Genomic DNA, 23,578 nt, shown 5'->3' on the forward strand with positions numbered 1-23,578 from the left:
TGAGACTTTTGGGGCCACAGCAAGTAAATAAGAACTTATCAAACAGTAGAGAAGAGGTATAGGGCATATACACCCAAGAATAGCCCTTGAATGGGATTGTGGGGAGCCATGTCCTGTTTATATATTTCATTAAAAAGTATGATTCCTAGTTCAAAGTATATTTGCATTCACACCGACACATGTTTATACTGTGCATGTTTATGTATGTATATGTGTATGTAGGGTGTGTGTGTGGGTAGGTATGAATCTATGATTGCTTCATAACCAATCTGGATAATATATGGTTTGTGTGTGTGTGTGTGTGTCTGTGTATTTATACATATGCATGTATTATAGGCAAGAAAAACTTTGCCTGCCTAACTTGTGAGCCTCTCATTAAAATGGTTAAAACAGGGCAGAAGCCCCGGCTTTCAAACAAGATAGAGGAAAACAAAATGAAGCAAAAATCGGATTTCCACCTCCGGGCCTCCTTTAATTGAAGTCTGAGATCTGAAAGGTATTTCATAATTAAAAGTGGGATGAGACGAAACAGAGACCAAGAAACGGCCTATTCCTGCCAACCCCATGCCCGCTCGCTCCCCCGCACCCCTGATACCCAAGGGAGAGGTCTTGTTCATTTACACTAGCGGTAAACAACGGGTGTACGGGATGTAAACAAGACGCCGCAGCGCCTTCCTTCCCTCTCGCGGGGCTGCCGGACATAAAAGGGAAGGCGACGGGCCGGCACGCCGCCTCAGCCCGAGCGAGGTCGCTGTTGCTTCTGCCGCCTCACTGGAATGCAGGCGCCCGGACCCATTCCAATAATGATCGTAACCGAGGCCTTGCCGACCCTCGAGAAATCGCTGCGTTCTCACCTCTCGGGGCCCTCTGCCTTCCTTCCACCTTGCCGAGACCCAGGTGTGTGTGTGTATGCGTGCGTGCGCGCGCGCGCGCGCCTTGGAGGCCCCATTCCCCTACCCGCTTCAGAGAACGGCGAACCGAATTGGGAAGGAGGCGAGAAAAGACAAACTGCCACGCAGGGGTGGGGGTGGGGGTGGGGGTCTGAAGACCCGAGCTGGAAGTCGGGGAGAGCCAGGGAGGCGTCGAAGTGCGCGCGCGCCCCCGCGAGCACCTCTTAACGCAATATAGCTTAAGAACAGACGGCGAGAGACAAACAGTTGCAAGAAGCTGGGCTGAAAATCGTTGTCAATTTTTTCCTTCCTTCCCTCCCTCCTTCCCTCCCTCCCGTAAATGGAAGCGAACTGAAATCGGTAGAGTTATAAAAAGGAAAGGCGATAATATTGTCCCATTTACAGCACAGCCTGCAGCCAGGGCCAGCAGTACATTGCAAGGACAAGCAATCGAGTGGATTCCTCCAACAGGACCAGCATAATAATTCTTTAATGCCCCTGACCTTGAAAGGAATCTGGGGTTGGGGGAAGGATCCCCCTTCAATTAGAAATAGAAATCCGAAGCGAACGGATCCTGCCTAGCCCTGAGGGTCTCTTCCATGCGGTTTTTTTTAATGCCCCCCCACCTTGGCTTATTGGAAGCAGCATTTCGGCGCGCAGAAAGAAACAATGGCGTTGGGACTTGACGCCTCCAGGAGACAGCGTGGGGGGGGGTGCCTATTCCTCCCCCCCCCCCCGGATTCCTTCGGTGGTTAAAGGCAATGTTTTTATCCTCCTTAAGCGTCTGTTTGGGATTAGACCCATTTGATGATTATAAACTGAAGTGATGAAGGCAGTTTCGTGCTGCAGAGAGAGAAATGTTCAGCCTCAACAACGAGAAACTACCTAAATCACCGACCAGTTCTCAGCTTTCTAATTAACAGGGTTCCCCGTGGCCGCTTTCCCTTAAGCAAAAGAGCCCCGGTAGGGGGGAAAAATTAAAAAGAAAGAAAGAAGGGGGGAGCCCTGCCCAGTACATAAATAAATACAAGCCAGTAACTAGAGCCCAGCCCTTCCTTATGTCCTCCCCCCCGTTCTCCCACCATCCGCCCGCCATCTCCACTTACCAAACTTCTTTGTTATGAATATCATGGAGTCTTTTTTAATCGTTTCGGCAGAAACTTTTTTGCACAAGCAAAATCGTTTAGAACTTAAAAGAGGTGCGCGATGAGGAGTAAAGGAAGATTGGGGAGTTAGGCCGGGAGTGATTAAAAGTCTGCCGTTAATAGTCAAATAATAAAAAAAAGATGATCGGATCTAAAGTCTGCTTTTGCAGAGGAGGAGGAGGAGGAGGAGGAGGAGGAAGAGAGGAAGAAGAAGAGAGGAAGAGAGGAGGAGGAGATGATTGGCTGGAAGCTACTATTCAAATTCCCATCAACCTCACCCCAACCAACCCCACCCTACTTCCTTATCTCTCTCTCTCCTCCCCACTCCATTGATTTCATTGTCTGGATTTTAGAGTTGATAAATATGCATTTATATACATTTCTGCCTAGTCACATCCTGCAGCCAGGTGGATCCTGGCAGAAGACCTGCAACACAGGCAAGTGAAGTTTAAGATCCAAATCCTCAGTGCTCACCTTTTCACACTGTTTTCCTTTTAGTCCTTTAGGTTCTGCTTTGGAGTTCATGCTCAGAGACTCTACCAAATTAATGAGAGTCATACTCATGAAATAATAGTAATAATAATAATAATAATTCTCTACATTCAGAGATAGGATTCTCAGCTTCCTTAGTCCTCTACAGCTCCTTGCTCAACCAAAACCACTTCTTCCTCCCAGACGGCTGCAATCCAGATATACTAGCAAGTCATAAAACTGAACAAAAGCTGACAAATCTTACTGCACCATTGCTATACGGCCCAGACAGATCACGACCGTCTAGGTAGTATTCAAGTAGATTCCTAAAGTAATTGCAGGCTGCTCGGTCCAACTATTCTTCATTGTAGAAGTTCTTGAAGATTTAAAAGTAGGATTCTGAGAATAAGCAGCCACCAAACCAGTTTATTTATTTATTTGTTTATTTTTTGGTGGTGGTGGTTGCTGTTGTTTTATGAAAACTCATTCCACATCTTTTTATTCTTTCAATAAAATATGAACAGCGTCTCCATTTTGGTTCATCTTCGTGCACAGCAGCATTAGGATATTAATTTATTCAAGATTTAAGGTAAGAGCAAGAACGAGATCGAACTAAAATTAGCATTTAAAATAACAAAATAGAATGCTTTGCTTCCAACTATCAGTATTTTAATAATATTAATTATTTTAATAATAATAGACATTTATACATATCTGTTTCATAGTTTTTTTTCCTTCTCTTTGTACTACATGCTTGACTTTTTCAATGCATGTAACTTCACAGTATCAAGGAAATAAGGGTGTTTTCTTCTTTGCTATCTCATACAGCCAGGAAATTCTTGGGGAAGGGGATACACGCACACACACACACACACACACGTGTGTGTGTGTGTGTGTATATATATGTATAGAATAATATCTCTAGGAACAAAATGGACAAAATTCTGCCCCCTTGTCCATTCAGATAAATGTTCCTTCGTATCTTTCTTTGTATGTGCTTGTCAAGCATAAGGAACGATAAGAACCATTTATCTAAAGCAAAAACGACCTTCAGTCATTACCTACAACCAGAAAATGTAATAATTTAACCATTAAGGAACATAAAACTGTTCTTATCTTTCAAGAGAGATGGGGAGCAGTTTCTCTCTCTCTCTCTCTTTCCCAGGGAAACTTTTAAAGCTGCAATATTAAACATTTAGAAAAATAAATGATTAAACACACACACAGTTTTGGCTTCTTACACCATACAGTCTGACCCTTTTTTCTTTCCATAATGGCTGCTTAACATTGGCTGCACAAGAAAATAATAATAATAATAATAATAATGATATCAAACCCGATCCATATTTGGGGTGGCGTGGTCAAATGTTTAAATGATTGAAAGCGACACTCAACCCCAGTTTGCAACACATGGCATAGCTTAGCGGAGAGGTTTCGAATGCACCTTTCCTTTGGCTAGGTTTTTTTTCTGATTGTTTTTTGTTTGTTTGTTTGTTTGAGGGATAGGTAGGGAAAAGAGAATAGGCACACAGGGTTTTGGATACCCTATTTCTCAGCGCCAGGCTCTCCAAAAGCGAAACCAGAAGAAGGGCAGTCCAGAAGGAATGCTGGGCTGTGCCTTGTTATGGCTTTATCCCAACGAAATCAACCACAAAGGAGCTATGGCGAGGCTGAGAATGGGACAGAAAGGTTGAGATCCACATAGGTGCCAATAGCTAAAGCCTGACCAGATGGGGTGGGGTGGGTTAGGGTGGGGTGCAGGATCATACTGGCTGTTTAGACCATTCAAAGGCGTCCATAGGTCCATCAGGAGAAACTGAAGTTGGCTGTGAGCTCCCGAATCCGGTTCTCTCTGTTCATTTTCTTCAGCTTCATTCTGCGGTTCTGAAACCAGATTTTTACTTGTCTATCCGTGAGGTGGACGCTGCGGCTGATTTCTAGGCGACGCTCACGAGTCAGGTACATATTGAACAAAAACTCTTTCTCCAGCTCCAGCGTTTGGTGCTTGGTGTAAGGGCACCGCTTCTTTCTACCACTTTTCGCAGTGAGCCAGGTGGCTGCATTCTCCCCCTTCGAGCCGCCTAGTTTGAAAAAAAAGTCAGCCAGGGACATTACCAAGGACACCAGGAAGGGGATGGGAGGGACACCTGAGGACTTCCTTACTGAGCTTCAATTCGAGACAGTCTTCTGGGGGCCCCAGTCCTCTTTCTAAGGCCCCTTTCGAGGGTTTCGTTTAACTTCTGCCCCCGCCCCCGCCCGAGCACCGAGAGACACAATTAGCACCCTCCTCCTCGTCTTGCTTCCCCCTCGGTCGCAGGAGCAAGAGCGACTAGCTTCTGGAGTTGACGCTGGCGGCCGGCAGCGAGGTTTACCAGTGCCTTTGGCAGTGGAGTCCTGCCCTACTTCGCTTGGCTTGCCCTGAACCTTTCTCCTCAGAAAGCTCCTTCCAAAGCGAAGAGACGGATGGTGTGAAAATGCAGCCCCAAGAGCAGGGTACTAAATTTAAAATTGCCCCGTTCTTTCCCCTTCTGAGATTTCTTTTCTTTTTTTTCCAGCCCAAAACTGTTACTCAGTTCAGGCAAAATAGATAAATAAATTCCCACGGCTACCTATTTGAGAATTGAAGCCGTTTCATTCAATAGGACAAGCCAACCTGCATAGGATCAGAGGATCAATTCCCTCTTCTACAGATTAATTACATTTACATGGTTTGCCGGGTTGCCAGGAGATGATGAGCCACTTGACTTGCACCTGGCACATTGAAAAACAGAGATACGAGGTTCCTTAATATCTGCAGAATTGAAGATGGGAGTGAAGAGGCTCTTTCTTTCCCTTCCACTCTCGAGGCTCAAAACAGAGACGTGTTCTTGCATGTATTTGGATATGGGTAACATGGGTATACTTATCATGTCTCCCTTGCATCGCTTTTCAGAATGATGAGCGATCAGTGATTAAAATGTCCTACTTCGTAAAAGTTTGGAAATATTCCTACTACTACTACGTTGCTATTGTTATCACTTCATCTTCCACTGCAGCAGGAATGCCTCCTGCACAAACTTCTTTGCAATAAAAGGGATTCGAAGAGCGATCCCAGGGCGCTCTTAAGGCCGTTCCACTCATTGAAATGGCCCTTCAGATTTTTACCGTGGAAGGCTAGTTAAGCCTAGAGAACTCTGGCAGGGCAGTCTGCAGTCTAAACTGGCCCTGCTGCCTGAGAGAATTTCAGCCCGGCTACTGCTCTGAGGAGGGGTCTGTAAAGGCATCCAAGATCGGAAACTAGAACTTAGGTTCCGAGGGGGTTTATTTATTTATTTATGGACGCCGACTTCTTGCTTACTTTGGCCTTCTAAGGAACGTCTCTGTTATCTCTTCAGGCATTTCTGCATCGCGGTGGGCCACGGAGGACTGGCTTGGGTGTGGCTTTTTGGCCCCCACACCCCCTGCTGTATTGCCACAACCGGTGCATTAAGGGCTGCAAAATAGAGAGGAGATGTGCATATGTGTCTGTCCTCTTTCTCTCTCTGTATAGGCTTTTTCTGAAGTCTCCCGCTGTCTGTCTGTCTGTCTACAGTATCTCTGCATCCTTGCACCAAAATCTGTGTGGCGGTTGAGTAGTCGGGCTGAGCCGCCCTTCCGGGGGGGGGGGGGAGATGGCCAGGCAAAAGCTGCTTTGGACAGGGGAAGGGCTTAAAATCCTTGGCAATTCCCCGCCTTGGGTGGAAGAGGAATCCTTACCTAGGGCTCCCTTCTCGGAGGGAGGCTTACTGCTCTCCGAGGGGGCCGGCGACAGCTCTTCTGCGGCAGAAGAGGAAGCCTGCGCGTCTTCCTCTGCTCTCTGCGAATCCCCGGCCAGAGTGCTCGGCGGGGAGGAATCCTCGCTGTCTTTCTTGCCCCGCTCGGGCAATGGGGCGGCCAGAGGAAACGCCGGAGAAGACTCGAAGCTCACTTGGGGCTGCGGGGCGAACGGGGAGGCAGCCACCATTTGCCCCGGGTGCGGCGGCGGCGGCGGCGGCGGCGGCTCCTGCTGCTGCTGCTGGTGGTGCTGGTGCTGGTGCTGGTGGTGGGGGCTGCTGTAGCAGCTGCCGCTCTTGACGGTGCCATAGGCTTGAGACAAGCGGAAGTAGCCCGGGACGGGCACCCCAGCCGCCACGTTATTCACGGCGCAGATCTCTGCGCTTAGCCTCGGGAAAGGCGACAAGTCGGTGGCCGACGCCTCTTTGCGGCCCTTGTCCGAGTCGTAGAGGCAGTAAGAGCTCTCCTCTTTAATGGTGGGAGCGAAGGAGCAGGAGGTCGCCTGCGGGCTTGTGGGCTCTTCAAGGCTGCAGGACCTCGGGGGATCTAGCCAGACCTCCATCCCTGACATGTAAGTGTGCGGAGTGGGAACCATGCCTGGCGGCGGCGGAGGAGGCAGATCCTCGCTGCGTTTGCTCAGGACCGGGAACAGCCCGTAGCTTTGCAACCCGTACGGCAAATCAGACGCCTGTGGCAGGTAGACGCCACCGTTGTTCGGGTAGTAGCCGCCGCCGCCGCCTCTTCCTCCTCCTCCTCCTCCTCCTGCAACTCCGCCGCCGCCGCCACAGCCTCCCCCTCCTTCCCCTCTGCCTGAGGCTGAGCTGATCAAAGAGTCCACCAAAAAAGCGTTTGCAGCTGGGGTCTCCGAACATGCCATTGCCGTGGAATAATTTGGCGAAGAGAGCAGAGAGCCCTTCCTGGCTGACATTTCTTGTGCAAAACATGCTGAATATGATTAGAGATACCCCCGCGCCACGGCGGCTGCGTACAGCCAATGGAAACCCAGCCCTCGCTCGCAACCCCTCCCCGTTTGGTTTCGTAGGCTCTGAGCCCCGCTCCTGTCCACGTCTGAATGGCGCGTGTGCGTGCGTGCGTGCGTGCGGCTACTTGTAAATGTGCATGGAGGGGTGCGTGCGTGGGTATGTGTGTGTATGGATTTGAAAGTATGATGCACTGATGAAAATAGGTATGTTTATGTGCCCTCGCGTGCATGCGTGTGAATACATGCCTGTGTGGAGATATTCCACGTGTAGACGGCCGTGGCCGTCTTCACATGGCTGCCTTCGCTGGTTCTCAGAGAGAGGGGGGAAAACATGCATGGGGTTATAAACGAAGGGCGAGGTGGAGGGAGGAGGAAAACAATAGAAAACACTGCCGGATTTTAATGGGACTCATAATTTAGCGCGTTCTGGTCTATTAACATATGCACTGGTATAAAACAGGAAAGGCGCGAGCGGATTATTAAGTCCTGTACATCAACAAGCCACCTGTAAGCGAACCCTTCAGCCTCTTCTTGTTCCACCCGCTTCACCAGCTCCTTTGCACAATTCGTGGCTGCCTTGACGTTTCAGAGGCTCAGCCAGGCTCACCATCTCTGGCAAGCCTCCGGTACCTCTTGTGGCTCGCCCAGGCGTTAGACGGGGCGCGGTGGTCACCTCAGCCTGGCCACTGCAAGTTGGGAGCCCGATCCGAGCTTCTCATGAGCAGCCAAGGCTCACCGACATCGAGAAGACCCCCCTCCCCCCGACTCCTTAAGATACCAGCTGCGGCAATGCGGACAATTCTCACACCTGTGTGTTTCTCTCTCTCTCTCTCTCTCTCTCTCTCGTCTCACGCACGTTACATTAAGAAACAGGATTCGAGAGCTTTACTTCTCAATACCTCTGCATAGGAGGGGCAGTTCACTCCCGCTTAGCAAAAATATCACAGTACAAGCAACCTGTATAGAATTACCGCCTCAGCAGCAAGATGAAGAGTTTGGGGTTTTGTTTTAAGGCGATTCGGTCTGTAACTGCTCACTAAGCCGAATTCCAAGTTACAACCCAAACAAAAACCTTTCATCGAAAAGAAAAGAAGCAAAATCTGGTAGAACATCTTAACACGCCTTCTTTTCTCCAGGGGCCGCAGCTCAGATTAAGGGTTTTTCAAGAGTACGCACTCATGTAGAATTCTCTCTAAATATCTGCATTTAGGTAACCGGGACCCTCCCCTTTTTAAACATAAGACCTCTTTTCATCCAGAAATGGCAAAAGCGAAGCGGCTAGACAATACTGTACAGTCAATATATAACTGGCGAGGGAGCCGACAGCCAGCAGACAAGAGAAGGAGACCAGCAGACAAGGGAGATGGATTTTATAATGAAGAAGCCCGGGAAAGACTCCGTGCCCCTCGTTTGCTTGGCTTCTCACGCCGTTTGGAAGCCCCGCGAACAAGGTCTGGAGCAAGAACAACTCTCCAGAGCTCCTGGCATCTTTTGGAAGGCTTCCTTTTTCATGTTCTTCTCCTTGTTTAACAGGAAATGGTTACCAATTCGTGTTTCAGCCTGTCCTGCTCCAAGCCGCCCCAGCTGGTAGCACGTAACTGATCGCCGGCCTCAGTTCCCAAGCGAGTAAGAAATATTCTTTTGAACAATTCAATATTGTGCAGTAAATCTTTCGCTCGGTTCCGTTTTGACATCCACGTCTTCGCCCATAATGCCCTCCAAAATGCTCGGGGAGCCAAGGAAATCGAGGAGGCCAGGCGAGGGATTCCCTCCTGCCAAGCTTCGCCCGGAGGCTCCCTTACCCTTGCCCTCATCTGCGGCGCTTACCCTTGGCGTTCATAGGAGACACAAAGCTACCCGGAACACCTCGTGCTTCCCAACCCGGGAGCAAGAGTGGGGATTTGCCGACGGCTCGCGCGGCTTCCTACCGGGCTGGTTTGGCCCACGGGGAGGAAATTGCCGCCTCCTCCTAAGAGCTTCCCCGCAGACAGGTCCCTTTGAAGTGCAAAGGAGGCGGCGGGCTCGCGGGTGGGAGTTTTCCGAGTAGAAACGGATGGCCCTCTCAGGTTCCTGGGTTTGTGCAGGGGAAGCCTGGAAGGGGGTTGTTGCAACTTTGCAGGACCATAAAATCTTTATGGAAAGGCACAACATCCCCCTCACCCAACTTCCTCCTCTCCCACCATTACCATCCGAGGACTGTGCCCAGGGCTTCAGCCTCAGATGGCTTCCGGCAGAACTGAACCATGGAAGGGAAGCTATCCAGAAAGAGCGACTCAGCAAAAGAGAGAAACACTTTTCTCTCTTTTCCATCCCTCCTCACACCTTGTAGGAAGATTGTTTATATTTCTCCAGCTCTCCTTACATTACAAGCCGTTAATGTGGAGCAAAAAGCCTTATCAGGTGTTCCTTCCAGAGAAGTATCATTTCTTCCAAAATTAATGCTATAGAGAGAACTGTTTTGTTGGCTAGTATATGGAAAACTAGTACCGGTGAGCCTAGCCCTGGGTAGAAAAAACAAAATAGATACTGCAGTGCGGCTCCACCGCTATCTAGCTTCTCCTTCCCAAGATCTGGCTCAACTCGAGGAGTCACAGGAAGAAATAGATAAATAAACCCCTTTGCTTTGAGTGGCCTGTTTCTCTTCTCTTTGTCAAAGCCAACAGAAAGGAGATGCAAACTTTCAAATCTGCCAAAAAATGGTTTCCAAGGTTAACAATAGTCTCATCTCATGATCGTGGCCATCAGCAACTGCACATCTCGGTGCAAAGAGGGAATTGTTGGACTGAAGGGAGCAACATCTGCATCTATCGTATCATTTCCAAACTAAAGAAAATGAGCAAGCATCTGGATACCTTGGAGTTTTCTGGATTATTAACATAAGACATAATTTATCACAGGGTGATGGTGATGTTCAGCAGGTGAATAAAAAGAGAGATGGGGATGACACTAAGCATCCGGATAAATTAGGAACATACATATCTCCAAACAGAGATGGTAATTCGGGCCGGCTTGCTCCCACACAATCTGGGTCTCAGCTTGTCAGGAGCACCTTGTTCCCCAAGACTGGGGAGACCAGTCAGACCTTTGGCCCAGTCCAACAAGGCTGCATTCCTGCCTTTAAGCTTCAACAGCAGCAGGCTCAAGAAGCAGCAGCAAGAAGTGAAAGGAACCCTTTTTTTCTCTAAGGCTGTGGCATTTCACAACGTATTCCTGAGCCATTCAGGAATTGCTTTTATGAGCGCTGTGGGTTCCTTTAATCCCAAGTATAGGGCAACAGCAACCAGCTGTTAGTTGGCATTCAAGTTGCTTTTATTGTGGCATGTATTAGGAGCCAAACGCATGGCTTTGATGGTCAAGGCACTTCGGGTCTGATCCGAAGCCCAGACAGGTCAACGATAACAGGGGGCACATTGACTTAGGCTTTGGATCCGGTGAGAAGTGCCTGAATTTCTCTGTGGTGCTTTTTTGAATCTCTAACAAGGCCAAGGCAAGCAAAGAGCAAATTGCCTCGTCAAAGCCAGTGGAGTAAAACTAATAATGTGCAGTTGATTCTTAACTATAAAAGATAATGGTCAATTCTGGAGCAACTAAACTACTTTGGTGTGCATTGTGTCTAGTGGCCACATTTTAAACACTTAACAATGTGTCCAGGACATTAACCAGGGTGTGATTGCATTTCTTGGGACTGTTCTGTAACACACAGGATGAGAAATCACTGCATTTTCATCCTGCCAAGGAATTTGTCTAGGAGATGAAGGGGAAATGGGGTGTGTTTGTGTGTGGAAACAACAGAAACCAAGCAGCCAGTTCCACAATCGAGTGGAGCTAAAGACTCTGACCAGGGAAACAACAAGCTCACATTTGCAGCCACCTTGCTGGAGTTACCAGTGAAATGAAAGGGACCTGGATTCTCCACAGGCCAAGAGGGTGGATGGAACCCACCCATACTGACTGCAGGCATGCTAACTTTTATTGAATCAAGGGGAATATAATGGTCATACTAATAGAATCGTTAGGCATTTTTCTGAAATTAGACTAAAAAATTAAAACTAGAAGAGCAAATAAAATGTTAAACACCAGAGCTAGGTGGATCATTCACTTCCTTCCTTTTCCATTTTCAAAACAAGGGGGTGCTACTCACTTACTGTTTCCAAGAGTGACAAAAAAGTCTAACACTGTTAATCATGGAAAGCAGCCTTGTATGCTAATTAAATTGGGCTTTATATTTATGTTATGAGCAAACTGAGATTTCAGGACTGAGTTTAGAGGGAGGTGAGATGGAGGAAAAAGAAGAAAAAGTCTGGAGTCTGAAGCCGTCTGCTTCCAAATTTATGGTCTCTGCCTGCATTTCATAAATCATAAATAGAATTAATAAAATCAGTGCATTCTTCTTTACTGTTAAAAGTATCAAGTTGTCAAAAAGATAACTGCTACCAAGCCAGTTTTCCCGCTGAATAAACTCTCAAAAAGGCTGTCCTCCATTAGGTGGCTGTTGTTATTGTTGCTGTTTGAATGTATCTCTGTGCAAGAAAGGTGAAAAACAACTACAGAAGTAATTTTCATATTCTCTTTGAAGATCTGTCATGCAAAATGGAGAGGCTAAAAAAAATTAGAAAAATAAAAGAGTGAATGAAAGTCAGGCTTGGGAGATTTATTCCCTTTAAAATGTGGTGTTTGCACTTCAAATGCAGATTCTCTGCCTGCTTGAATGTTTGTCTGGCTGAAATCCCACCTTCTGGTCATTATCTGGCTTCCTATTGGTATCAATGGGATTTATTTGTGGTAAAAATCCCACCCTTGCAATCAAAGCCAAGCCAAACATGTGGATCTGTAAATTGGTTTGCTGAGTTCAATGGCATGTCCTGTCACATTAAGGCAATGCCTTTTTTAATGCATATATTTACGCAAAGAAAAATTAGCCTGAAATCAAGACTATCTTTCCTAAATCAACACATTTTGGAGCAGGGGCACAATATCTACTATCTTTTTGCATCTAAGTGGGGTGGAGATTCAAAGGAAGGCCTTTCTGAGACCTACACCAGAGCCTCTGGATTGTAGGAAAGTGATTCATGGCTGTAATTTTATACATGGTAACCGGACTTAGGTGAGAATAAGTTCTTTTGAATTCAGTGGGATTTCTGAGTAAATTCACATAGCTTCAGATAATTATTTCTACAAATATCTAGTATTTTCTCTATTAGTTGTAGCTTGCATGCAATTTATTTTGTAATAAAATCTATTAGCATTTAGACTCACAAATGAGATTTAGAAGGGTATTGATCTCTATATTAGCACAACGTAAGTGGGTTTATTCCTTCAAAAAGATTTAGTCTAGGCAATGCCAGGTAGATTATAGGTAAAGTGATGAGTCCATTTGGTACTTCTTCCCCTCTATAAATGACATTTGAGATAAAGATGCAATGAGAATTCCTGAAGAAAATCAGGATGTCTGAATTTCTAAGAAAGTGTTCTTGTCAAGAAATTCTTGATGCTGGTTTATTTCACTGAAAATTCACTGCACTGATTGAATAATGAAATGAAATTTGAACTCAGTATTATTAAAAGAATATGGAGAGAAAGCATGCTTTTTATGAATTTGTGTCATATTATATACTATATAGCAGATCCACTGAAATCCAGGAGGTGGGTTTGTAATGAATGCATTTAATTTATTTTTACTCTTAATTTAAGGATTACTAACCTTTGGACTCTAAATTATAAAGAAAAAACTGTAAATTTCTTATTGAAGTCCTTAAAAGATCTTTTTTAAAAATGGCAATGCTTGGGGCATTGTAGGGTGTTCTTGATTTATATATTTGTTTAAATTAAATGGGAAAAAAGGATGTGCCAGCATATGTGTACTTTATAACGTTTTCTTTCTTCTTTGACAAGGCCAGATATTATTATGATGCTGTAAAAAATAATGGGAGACTCTTCACCCTGTGGACCATACAAAAAGCAAGATGGCCTTTCAGTCATAAGAAAATAAAAATCTCTATTAGAGCAATAGCCAAAGGTCACAGCAAATCTAGAAGTTTTTGAAATCCTATATGAGGGAGAGAAAGTTTTAAAAGAGCCATCTTGTCCTTAAATTATTTAGGCTCCACTTTTCAAATTAAGGTTTCTTACTCCAAACAGGGGCATGTAAAGGGGTGTGATAATCACTAACTAGATTAGAAATTAAGGAATTGGATGGAAATTTTTGCCTAGAACTTCTCTGTCTAGATAACGATGAACCAATACTTAGTTTCCATAGAATATTGGCAGCAAAGGATTGTTCACCACCGATAATCATCCTCTGAAGGTTCAACTCTTGATTCAAAAATTCTGTTTCAAGGACTGCGATAGAGAACAGATAATTTATTACATCATATGATTTGGACCAAAGAACATCAAGACCACAGGAAGAGACTAAGTAGTCTCTGTTCTCTCTGCCTGTTGATACAAATAGTCACATCACAAGACCAGCCATCCATGCTTCCCTTCAGAAACCAAGAATGTTCCCTCTGATCTAGACTACATGTTACATTGTATAGATATATACATCAGTTCTACGTATTTATTTAACTCTTCCTATGTTCATTACCGGAAAGCTTCAGAAGTCAAGAGACACTTGTTCTCCTCTTTGGAATTTATCTTCCAGATGAAATAATGTTACGCATCCTCAAACTCCATTGAACTAAATGGGAAGCACAACATAAGCCTTAACTCATATCCTGTGGGTTCAGGGAGCCTTGTGTTTTACAAAATATAGCAATAACTTCCCTTTCAGTGTACATTTGAGTGGGGTTTTCTTAAAGATACAATAAAATTTACACCACTGAACTCTTAGCGGGTTTAGCATGATTAAGATATCAGGCTATTAACTTTCTTTTCACATAATCTCCTTCTTTGATTATGACTACACCCACTACAAATCAATATAGATTGATCCAGGCGTTTTGAATTCAATCTTCACTCAAAAGCTGATTCAATATGAAATGGGGATGAGATTTAAGTGAAAGGGGCATTTCCTTGACATCCAGTTACATCAATTTCCAGCTTTTCCTGGTGGGGGGGGCAGGTGAATAACTTTGCCCCTCTCAGAAAAAGGTGTACAACAAATATTGATGTTAATCAGACCTGTGTGTATGAGCTCAGTCAAACTGAAATAAGTAAACTACAACCAAAATCCAATAATGCTACCAGAAAGAGCTGCCATTTTCAGTCCGCATGGCTATTGATCAAGTCGATAGGCAGAACCTCTTTTCCTTATAAACCTCAAGATTCATAATATCCACGGATTTGTTTTTAAAAGAAATTCGTTTTAACTTATACTTATTTTTACTTCTTCATAGACCAGTCTCCAGACTTCAGTCTGGAACCTTTTCTGAAGTTGTTGTTGCTTTCAAAGAATGCAACACCAAACTTTAAAAGGTTCTAAATCACAATCACAACCACAGATTTAATCATCGGCTTCCTGGAAAGTTAGCACACCTTTAGAATTTAGCTCCCCACCCTCACAAAAGCTAAATCAAGAGTTTATCTAAACTGTCCTAAAGGACACACCAGTTGTATCTTGGCAACTGTTTCATTACTTTTTAATCTCCCAATTTAAATCCCAAAGAAATACTCACCCTTTGATGTATTCTAAACCTGAAGAAGGCAACTTTCTGAAGTAACTTCTGGCCAACTTTTTAGTCATATTGAAGGAGTGAGCCATCAGATTCACCTTCTCTTTGCAAATATGATCATGAAAAAGTGAAATAATATAATGTACTGCTCCCTGGATGTTTGGAGAACAAAGGCCAGAATATTTCTCCCCCTCCCCTCCCCTCCCAGTGCGGCTTTGACATTGATCTGAAGAACGCCCTCTTGTGGCCATCGGCTTGGTCAGCAGAACAGAGTAGCCAGCCAGTTTCAAAATAGTCTTCACAACACCACAGCAGCACAGACAACTGCTCAACACAGATCACCTTCCTGAAACCGCTGCGAGGCTCATAACCCTTCCTTTCTCACTCTGCCAATAGAATGTTGTGGGGCATTTTTATGACTGCTTGTCCTAGCAATCCACAGGGAGGGTTGTTGTTGTTTCTTCTTCTTCTTCCTCTTCCTCTTCCTCTTCAGAAATCACCAGCTGCCCCTCCACAACTAGACAAACTCCATGACTCAATCCCAGCCCTTCAATAACCAGTTAATTTTTAACTGGCAAAGGAAGTGGCTGGCGGGATGTTTATGGCCACCCCACTCTTTCTCTGCTTGTCTGTCTGCCTCTCTCCATCTATCTTTCTATCTCTGCCTTTTAAGAGTTGCATTCCTTTGTAGCATGCTAGCAAAATAAACAAGCAGGCAAGCTCCCCCTTCTCCCTCTCCCCATCTTCGTACATTTTCTTTGACCAGACACAGTCTGGCTGGGTGGGGGTCCTCAGGAAAAGTCCAGAGCCCTTCACCTCAAGTTTATGGGTGATGTCCAAAGCAATACAGAAGTTCAAAGCCAATAAACCTAGAGGGGTAAAATACGTACTTTTCTAATTATGAATTGCGAGGAGGAAGGGGGAAATAAAGCCGAGCCCCTACCTGCCCAAAGGCACTGGGTGGGGTTTCAAGTGACCCGATGCACAGGCTCCCATATAAATGCCAAACGGTGCTTTTGGCTGGCTTGCAAGAGGGATGTCCCTTAGTGACAAATCTTTTCCAACAAGTCCCATCCAGGCAAATAAGACCATTTCAATCAGCGCGCTTTCACTTCTGAATTCTGTCTGAGGCCCCCTTTGACTTTCAGTTCTGGGTTGAGGTGTGCAGTGCCTGGAACAAACAGGAACACACGACCCCCACATGCACCAAAAAAAAAAAAAGAGCTTTTGCAATGTGTTTTACATCTATGAACAAAAGCATCAAGTCTGCAGCCTGCAATTATTTCAAGGACTGACCCCCATCCCCCGCCACCCCTTCCTCTGCAATCCATTCAAACCTGGCCTGGTACCAGCGGCAGTCTGCCCACGCATTCATAAATACCAGACCTGATCTCCTGGCTTCTCAGGATTCAGTACAACCAAGAGGTGAGTGGGATTTCCACCAAAGCAATTAATTCAAAACTCATGATTCAGATTTCCACTCTGGGTCAAAGAAGATCCATGAGTGCAGCATCAATCTTAAAAAACTGTAAACTTCTCACATGTTTATTTCCAATGTACACAATTCCACTGTACTCATGCAAGAAAGAGCTTTCCCATATTCAAAGAAAAACGGTATATACATATAGCACAATACACTTTTTTTTCCAAATAGTGATAGAATCTAAAGGTATTGCATTTCTTCAACCATAAAAGAAATTTTATCCATTCTGGAAGCAGCGTAAAAACAGCCTTGGTAACGTATACACTTTAAACAAGAAAAGAAAAACCCAACACCTTCCAAGTGAAACAACACTTAAAATATTATGAACATGGCAACAAAAACCATTTTAAATTGTACAAGTCTTGTAAAACACCATTCTCGTATGAAACGTACATTCAGAGATTCTCAACAGCAAGTGACCTTTACAATAAAATACATATCCTTTGTAAACTGACATAGAATTTTAAATAGCTTTCTTTCTCTTAAAACCATGTCTCTTTCCCTCTCACACGCTCTCTTTGGTTCCTTCAAAGAAATATACATACATACATATGTGTGTCTGTGTGTGCATATATACACACACACATACTCCAAGGAACTCTCTCTCTCCTTTAATTCTGCTGCTTAAGCAGCTAAGTAGGACATATGAGGCTAAATATGAGCAACAAGGTATAATGACAGAGTCCCTATATTTACATTGTTTGCCTTCTACTGGGCCTTCTTATGAAATACTAGTGGTTTTCATTCTTTGATTTCAGTGTATTGCACACGTCTAAAGTACAATTAAACCTGGTCTGATGTTTGCCAAACGGCATTTTTCCAGAGATATTTCCTGAAGCAAGTTCCTGAGACAGAAGCCAGAAACTTCTCTGTCTCGCTTTAACTTTTGTTTTCTCACTTTGGAACTATTACATTAGTCTTTCGTATGCTTTTATTTCCTTTTGATATTTAAATATGAGCATAATGATTTGTCTCCAATGTTGATATTCATTAAAATGAGACTTATTTCACAAGGCTACCCGTGTTTGTCTTCTCAGTGATTGTTTCCTTACCATATATGGCAAATTATTACCTGAAGTCCTTTCAAATGGAAATTGTCTCTGTTTGGGGTGTGTGTATGTATGTGTAATTGTGGGGAGAAATATTAATTTGTCAGTCCGGAAGACCGAGAGATGGACCAGGGATTGCCTGAGTAGAGATGACAGGCAGGCGTTTGGAAGGTTTCCTTTTGAAGTTGTCCTCCAGCATGTAGGATGCCCTGAGGAGTCTTGCCACCCATTTTTCCACAATAAAGCACAGGTAACATAGTTTTCAACACACAACCATAACGTGAAGCCAGGAATTCACTCCCTGCTTTTCACATGTGCGCACCCCAATCGGAAGAAGCGGTAGGGACTGCATTTGTATTCTACAATGACTTTTTGAAAGGGTGGGTCCAAAAGTTACATGGATTCCACCTGATGTGTAAAGATGTATAAAAGCAGTTGAAAAGAAAACAGCAACAACAAAAAAACAGTTGGTCAATGTTGGAGGTAAGGCAGAAAAACATCTTAGTTTTTCCGAGTCCTCGTACCCTCTGCACACCTCCTCCTTATTGGTAACCCTGTGGCTTGACCCTGTCAAGGGTGAGAGCTGAATTTAATCTCATACTGAGAAACACTACAAGTTTTAGGCTTAAAGTAACGGATTAGCTGAGTAATACTGCAATCGGTCCCTATTAATTTTTTTCTCTTTCATTCTTCTGTTTTGGAACCATATTTTTACTTGACGGTCGGTCAAGTTGAGCATTCGTGAGAGCTGAAGGCGTTTCTCTTTGTTTATATAAACACTGAAGAAGAATTCCCTTTCTAATTCTCTAATCTGGTATTTGGTGTATGGACATCTCTTTTTACGGGTGCGTTGTCCACCTGTGGAACAAAACATAAAGGCAGAAGCCATTAAGTCTGGAATCAGATGTGGCTAGAGGGAGGACTACTGCTAATATTGAATTAAGGGGCATCCACATGTTTCTCTTTTTAAAAAGAAACTCTTGGTTCATTATTACAAAGCTTCATAATGGTGATGATTTCTCCTGCTCAGCAGCTGTGTATATTAATTTCACCTTATCTAGGGAAATAGCTTGCAGGTGCTGCCTTAAACCAAAAAAGACCTCACTTTGAAGCCTTGCTTCAAACAATAGACCTACAGCTCTGAACATGTTCGCTCAAGACTGGAGTTTTTGTGGTCCTCGGAATGGGCAATGTCTCTGTGTGCACTGCCCAACTGGCCCTGAGCAGTATTTCCTACCAAGAAAGCTTTTATGTATCAAGGGTTCAACTGCCACTGGTTACCCCAGTGTAATACTTTTACCAGAGTTTTACAATCAAGGCTTAGCAAAAAAAAACTTACTGGGCTGGCTCCAGCCTTAGTCATTTCCCTGAAATCCATGAGACTTTTAGAACTCATTAATACTGGATCCTCTGATTAAAATTTCAATCTTATCTTTACAGTTTATCTCTGTACTTACTCCACTCCTCAATCCATTATATCATTAGCATTCAGGAAAAAGAGCCGTATTATATACATTCATCATGCTTTAAATCTGAAACTTGGCTTCTGTTTTTATAATATCCTTTCTCTTTAATAACTGCCATCTCACTGCCCCAGGCAACCACCAGTTCACTGGTTCTTACACTGGAACTTCTTATTTGATGCTTTCAAAATCCCAGCCCTGTCAAAAATTCTCTTTCAATCTCAGCTACACTAGATGCAACCTTCTTAAGCCACCCTAATTTTCCTTAAAGCAGAGCTTTGCATTTTCTTTCCTCTTCCTAACTTTGAAAGGATTAAATATAAATATTGGGGCTTTCCCCACTTAAATAAGAAACCCATCATCTTTCCTTGTCACTGCTCAGTGTTAGAAAGGTCTTTTTTTCCCTCAGTGCTTGAAGGAAGTCGTCAAAGAGAGAAAAAAGCACATTAAAAAAATCAAGCTGTGACAGCTTGAAGAACAGTTGTAAGTAACCAACTGTTGGACACAAGGCAACACTTAACTCAGACAGTGGCTTAAGAGAAACCATTCCTTTAGACAAAAGAGCTAGTTTTAGCTGAAGTTGTTGCTCTTAATATATAGCTGCATTGCAGGCAGTTGCTTCATCTGATAGACCCTGTTCTCCCGCAATCCATAAAATCTGGGATGGCTTTGAATCCAAGTTTCTCCCTAGACTTTTAGGGACAACACACATGACTTATATAGTATGTGTGTAAGTGTGTGCGTGTGTATGTATTAGTCACAGGATTACATGGCTATCAAAGGACTCTGAAATCTCCTTTTGAACAAATTTACAGGCGCAAACGTGCACTATATTTTCGGGAGTTTGAACAAGGAGCCTCCCCCTCCTGTTTAGTCCTTTGTTTAATGATTTAAGGAAAAAACACCGCCTGAGGGGGGGAATAGTTTGAGGTTGGGGTTTTTTTTTTTTGGAAAAAAGGCATCCATTGGCGGATGAGCATTTCACGGCCAATTTCAGTCCTCGCCACGTGATCTCGCCTTTTACAACAAAGTTTTGTTGGGCGAAATCTAACGGCCCTTCATAAACCTTCTCTGCTTATAAAACAGCATATAAAAATTTAACAGCGGCGGGTGCGCTAAGATTTCCAAGTCCCGTTCATAAAAAGCGCTAGGGCGCTGCCTTTATACGTACTGGAGCTGCTGGATTTCTCTTCGTTGTTGCCGGAAGACGAAGCGGGGCTGCTGCTGCTCTCGGCCCTTCTCCGCCTCTCCTTCTCGGCCGCCGCCGCCGCCTCCCGGTCGCAGGCCGTCTCCGAACTCGACACCGCGGCTGTAGCAGCCCCCGAGGCGGCGGGGGCTCCTCCGGGCGGCATTTTCTCCCCGGCGGCGCCCTTGTCGCCCGCGTAGTCCGCGTGGTTCTCGGCCGGGCCGTAGGCGGTCTCGAAAAACTGGTCGAAAGCCTGGGGCAGCACCCCGTTCCTGCCCACCGTGCTATAGAAACTGGACGAGGCCGCGGCGGCGGAGGCTGCGGAGGTGGCCGGGTGGTGGTAGGCGCCGCCGGCCGCGGTCTTCCCGAACATCTCGCCCCGGCTGGCGGCGGGCGGGAGGTAGTCGCGGTGCCTGAGCTCGTCGGCGGAGTAGCAGTGGGGGAGGCTGTTGCGGGGGTGCCACTTACTGGCCGGCTCCAGGGCATAGTCCCGGAAGGTCACTTCTCGCACTGGAGGGACCTGGGACAGGTTGGACGGGTAGGTGTAGGGCACGGGGCGAGAAGACGGGCTCTGGGGCAGGAAGGAGGGGAGGCCCGAGAAGTCAGGACCGGAAACGTAGTAAGTACAACTGGGCAGATACATATTCGAGGAGCAGGGCACCCGCTCGTCCAGATCCATCACGGGGCTGGCTACCTCGGGCTCTCCGCATTAGCCGAGCTTAACATGACGCTCTAATGCAGCTGCCTCTTCGAAGCTGAGCCGCGAAGTAAGAAATTGGGAGACGTAAAGCTGACGTGGAAAGCTTTCCCCTTCCTTAGCAGGGAGGCGCTGCTCACGTGACCAAATGTTGAAATTGACAAGCTGCGAGTACGGGCTCTCTTCCTCTCCCCCCACCCTTCTCCTTCCCCTCCTTGGGAGCCATCTCGAGGGAAGCAACAGATCGTTCCCCAGGGTCTTCAGGCTCAAAAAACAAACCGAACACCGAAACACGAAGACTCAAATGCAGTTTATGCCTCTCTGACTATTCGAGCGAGAACTTGCAAAAGAAGAAAAAAAGGAGGGGGGGCGTGCGTAGTCTTTTACACCAGACTCCCCACCCCCACCCCATTAAGCTATCTGGACCTCGTTCGGATGGAATGAAAGCAGGAGGATCCCGCTTCTCGCCCCTTCTCTTTCCTCCGGGTTTGAAGAAATGTCCCCCCTCCCCCCCCCGCTGCTGCCCTGGCAGGTCTGACTTCTGGTCTGTGCCGCTCCGCAACCTCTTGGGGTCTTCCTGAAAGGTCCCTCGATTAGATAATCCTCCAGACCTGCAGGCTTTTCCGAAAGCCTCGGCCAGCCAGCATGCGCCAGGGTCAAGTCTGCACAATGATTTTCTTGCTAGACGGATGACATGCTGCGATTCCGGTTTACTTCCGAAGGAGCCTACCTGTCTTCCTCCCCGTGGGTACCCATTCGCCTCACAGAGCTTGGGAACCTTCACCCGACCTCTGCTTCGGACGCTGAATTATACATTAAGTACGTTTAACCGGAGTTTGATTCCTTTCTTCTCTCTCTCACCCATCCCTCATGTTCTTGATTTGGCCATAACTTCCTATTGCAAGCGGTCTTGGGGACAGCAAGTGATCAGGAAAAAGACAACACCCAAGAAACAGCCGCGAGGTTGAACGACCCCTTCTCCTACCCAATCCTGAAAGCTGTGACTTTGAAGTAAGGACCAGGTTTTGCCAGCCGATTGCGTGAAACCCATTAGCATTTCAGAGGGTTAAGAGGATTTGCCTTTTCCCGAACACTCTTCGCCAGCCTGCGGGAAGGCTTTCAGAAGTGACGTCCAAAAATAATTGCTTCTCAGACTCAAAATTAACAGTCTCAAGAACACCCTGATATCCATACAGAGCCCCCCCCCCCTCCAGAAAGGACAAGTACTGCTAAACAACACACTTCATGCAGGAAGCAAACCGTATACTTCTGTGGGCTGTGCTATTCTGACGATGTAGGTAAAAAAAAGAAAAGAAACTTTTTTGGCTGTATTAGAATCTCGGGTGTGTGTGTGTGTTTTGTGTGTGTGTCTCGGGGACGAAATAGATCTATCACTGGGCCACGGGCAACTGATTCCAAAATTACCAAAGAAAATCCGGCATTTCGAAGCAGCAGCGAGATTCGGTCTCTGAATAACAGGGAAAGAAAAAGTGGAATTCTTAGGAGAGGGAATAATGATTTCTCAATTCCTTTTCTCCCCTCCTTGGAAAGTAAACCTGTTGTTATACCCTGGAGACTTAAAAGTCTTACCCTACGTTCTGGGTGCTTGGGATTTAAATGTCAGGACCTATTTGTTTATTTATTACTGAATTAATTCTAACTGACTCAATAATATGTCTTAACAATGTTGGGTCCTGGAGAAAAAATACCTTGATCTTGTATTTTCTTTACCTTTGATTTAAGTATACTGAGTTGTAAATATCAATATTATCTAGTAAGTACTTTGTAGTGGAGCACACTAATTTATTAGCATTAATGCTTATATGCTTTTTATGCTCCCCCTTTTCTTCTCCTCTCCCCCCTTCTTCTTCTTCTTCTTTACAAGGGTAACCCATCACAAATCAACCACTTTGGACACATCCCTTTAATGAACTCTTTATTTTGGATTGCTGGAATAATTTTTATGGGCCTTCAACGTTTGTAAATTGAACTTGAAATTATTAATTAATCTCCCTCTTTGTCACATTTGCCAAAAGAGTCGATGAAAATAGGAGATAAGGGTGTCATCAAAGGACCGGTTACAGCTTGCTCAGGGTCTGTGCGGGACTATAAAATGGTTTTATTTCTCTTTGAGCATGTGTGTGTTGGGGGGGTGTTGCAGAACTATGCAACAGGGATGCTTGCCAAGTTGGCTTCAACAACAGTTTTCTTGCTTTTGCGTAGTTTTTTCCGCCTCTCCCGAACCAAGCAAAATACCTGACTCGGGGTTCGCGCTCCAACCTTTCCCTTGCCCTCATTCTTGATACGAAAAAAGCGTTTCCTCTCCTTTTCGGAAGGGTCTTTCTCCCCCTCCCCGCCCAGCTCCAGCGATAACAAAGGCGCCACCGCTGCACAGACTCGCCCCGCCTCTGTTGCTCCACAGCAAACAGCTTCCTTGCCCTTGCAGGAGACGAGCTTTTCAGGCGCTCCTGGAACCCGCCGCGTCTAGGAAGGGGCGGGAAACAGCTCTCGACTGACCTGGGCTTTTATAGCACTTTTGGCAGTCAACTTCAGCTTGTCTCGAGCAGACGCGACAGAAAGCTGAGCGACGGCACCACCTTTCCCCGAAGCTTTCAAGAAACAGTGCCCTTTGGGGTAAAAGGGGCAACAGGCCTGGAAGGCAAGCGCTATAATGGGAAGGGCGCCTTCGACAGCCAAGAACCCGCCTGTGTATTCCTTTCAGACAAAGGAGAAACGAAGACTCGCTCTCGGGGAGGGGAGGGGATAAGGGAGGGATACGGGGTGGGGGGTGAGAGAGGGATGGAATG

General features: G+C 45.5%; 2 protein-coding genes across 2 annotated transcripts; both read right to left on the bottom strand.

Annotated features, from left to right (window-relative positions):
* Positions 1-3,443: 3,443 nt before the first annotated feature.
* On the bottom strand, positions 3,444-7,226 carry HOXA10 (homeobox A10). Its single transcript, XM_063303807.1, has 3 exons — positions 6,493-7,226; positions 6,242-6,447; positions 3,444-4,587 (listed from the first exon to the last, which is right to left on the bottom strand). The coding sequence occupies exons 1-3, from the start codon at positions 7,224-7,226 to the stop codon at positions 4,313-4,315; spliced, it is 1,215 nt and encodes a 404-aa protein (XP_063159877.1). The 3' UTR covers positions 3,444-4,312.
* A 10,551-nt stretch (positions 7,227-17,777) lies between these two features.
* On the bottom strand, positions 17,778-20,753 carry HOXA11 (homeobox A11). The gene is made up of 2 exons (XM_063301938.1): positions 20,060-20,753; positions 17,778-18,283 (listed from the first exon to the last, which is right to left on the bottom strand). Exons 1-2 carry the CDS (start codon positions 20,751-20,753, stop codon positions 18,051-18,053), a joined length of 927 nt encoding a protein of 308 aa, XP_063158008.1. The 3' UTR covers positions 17,778-18,050.
* Between the last annotated feature and the right edge of the window lie 2,825 nt (positions 20,754-23,578).

Source organism: Candoia aspera, chromosome 4 (genome assembly GCF_035149785.1).
Source record: "Candoia aspera isolate rCanAsp1 chromosome 4, rCanAsp1.hap2, whole genome shotgun sequence".
In the NCBI taxonomy this organism is placed as follows: Eukaryota; Metazoa; Chordata; class Lepidosauria; order Squamata; family Boidae; genus Candoia; species Candoia aspera.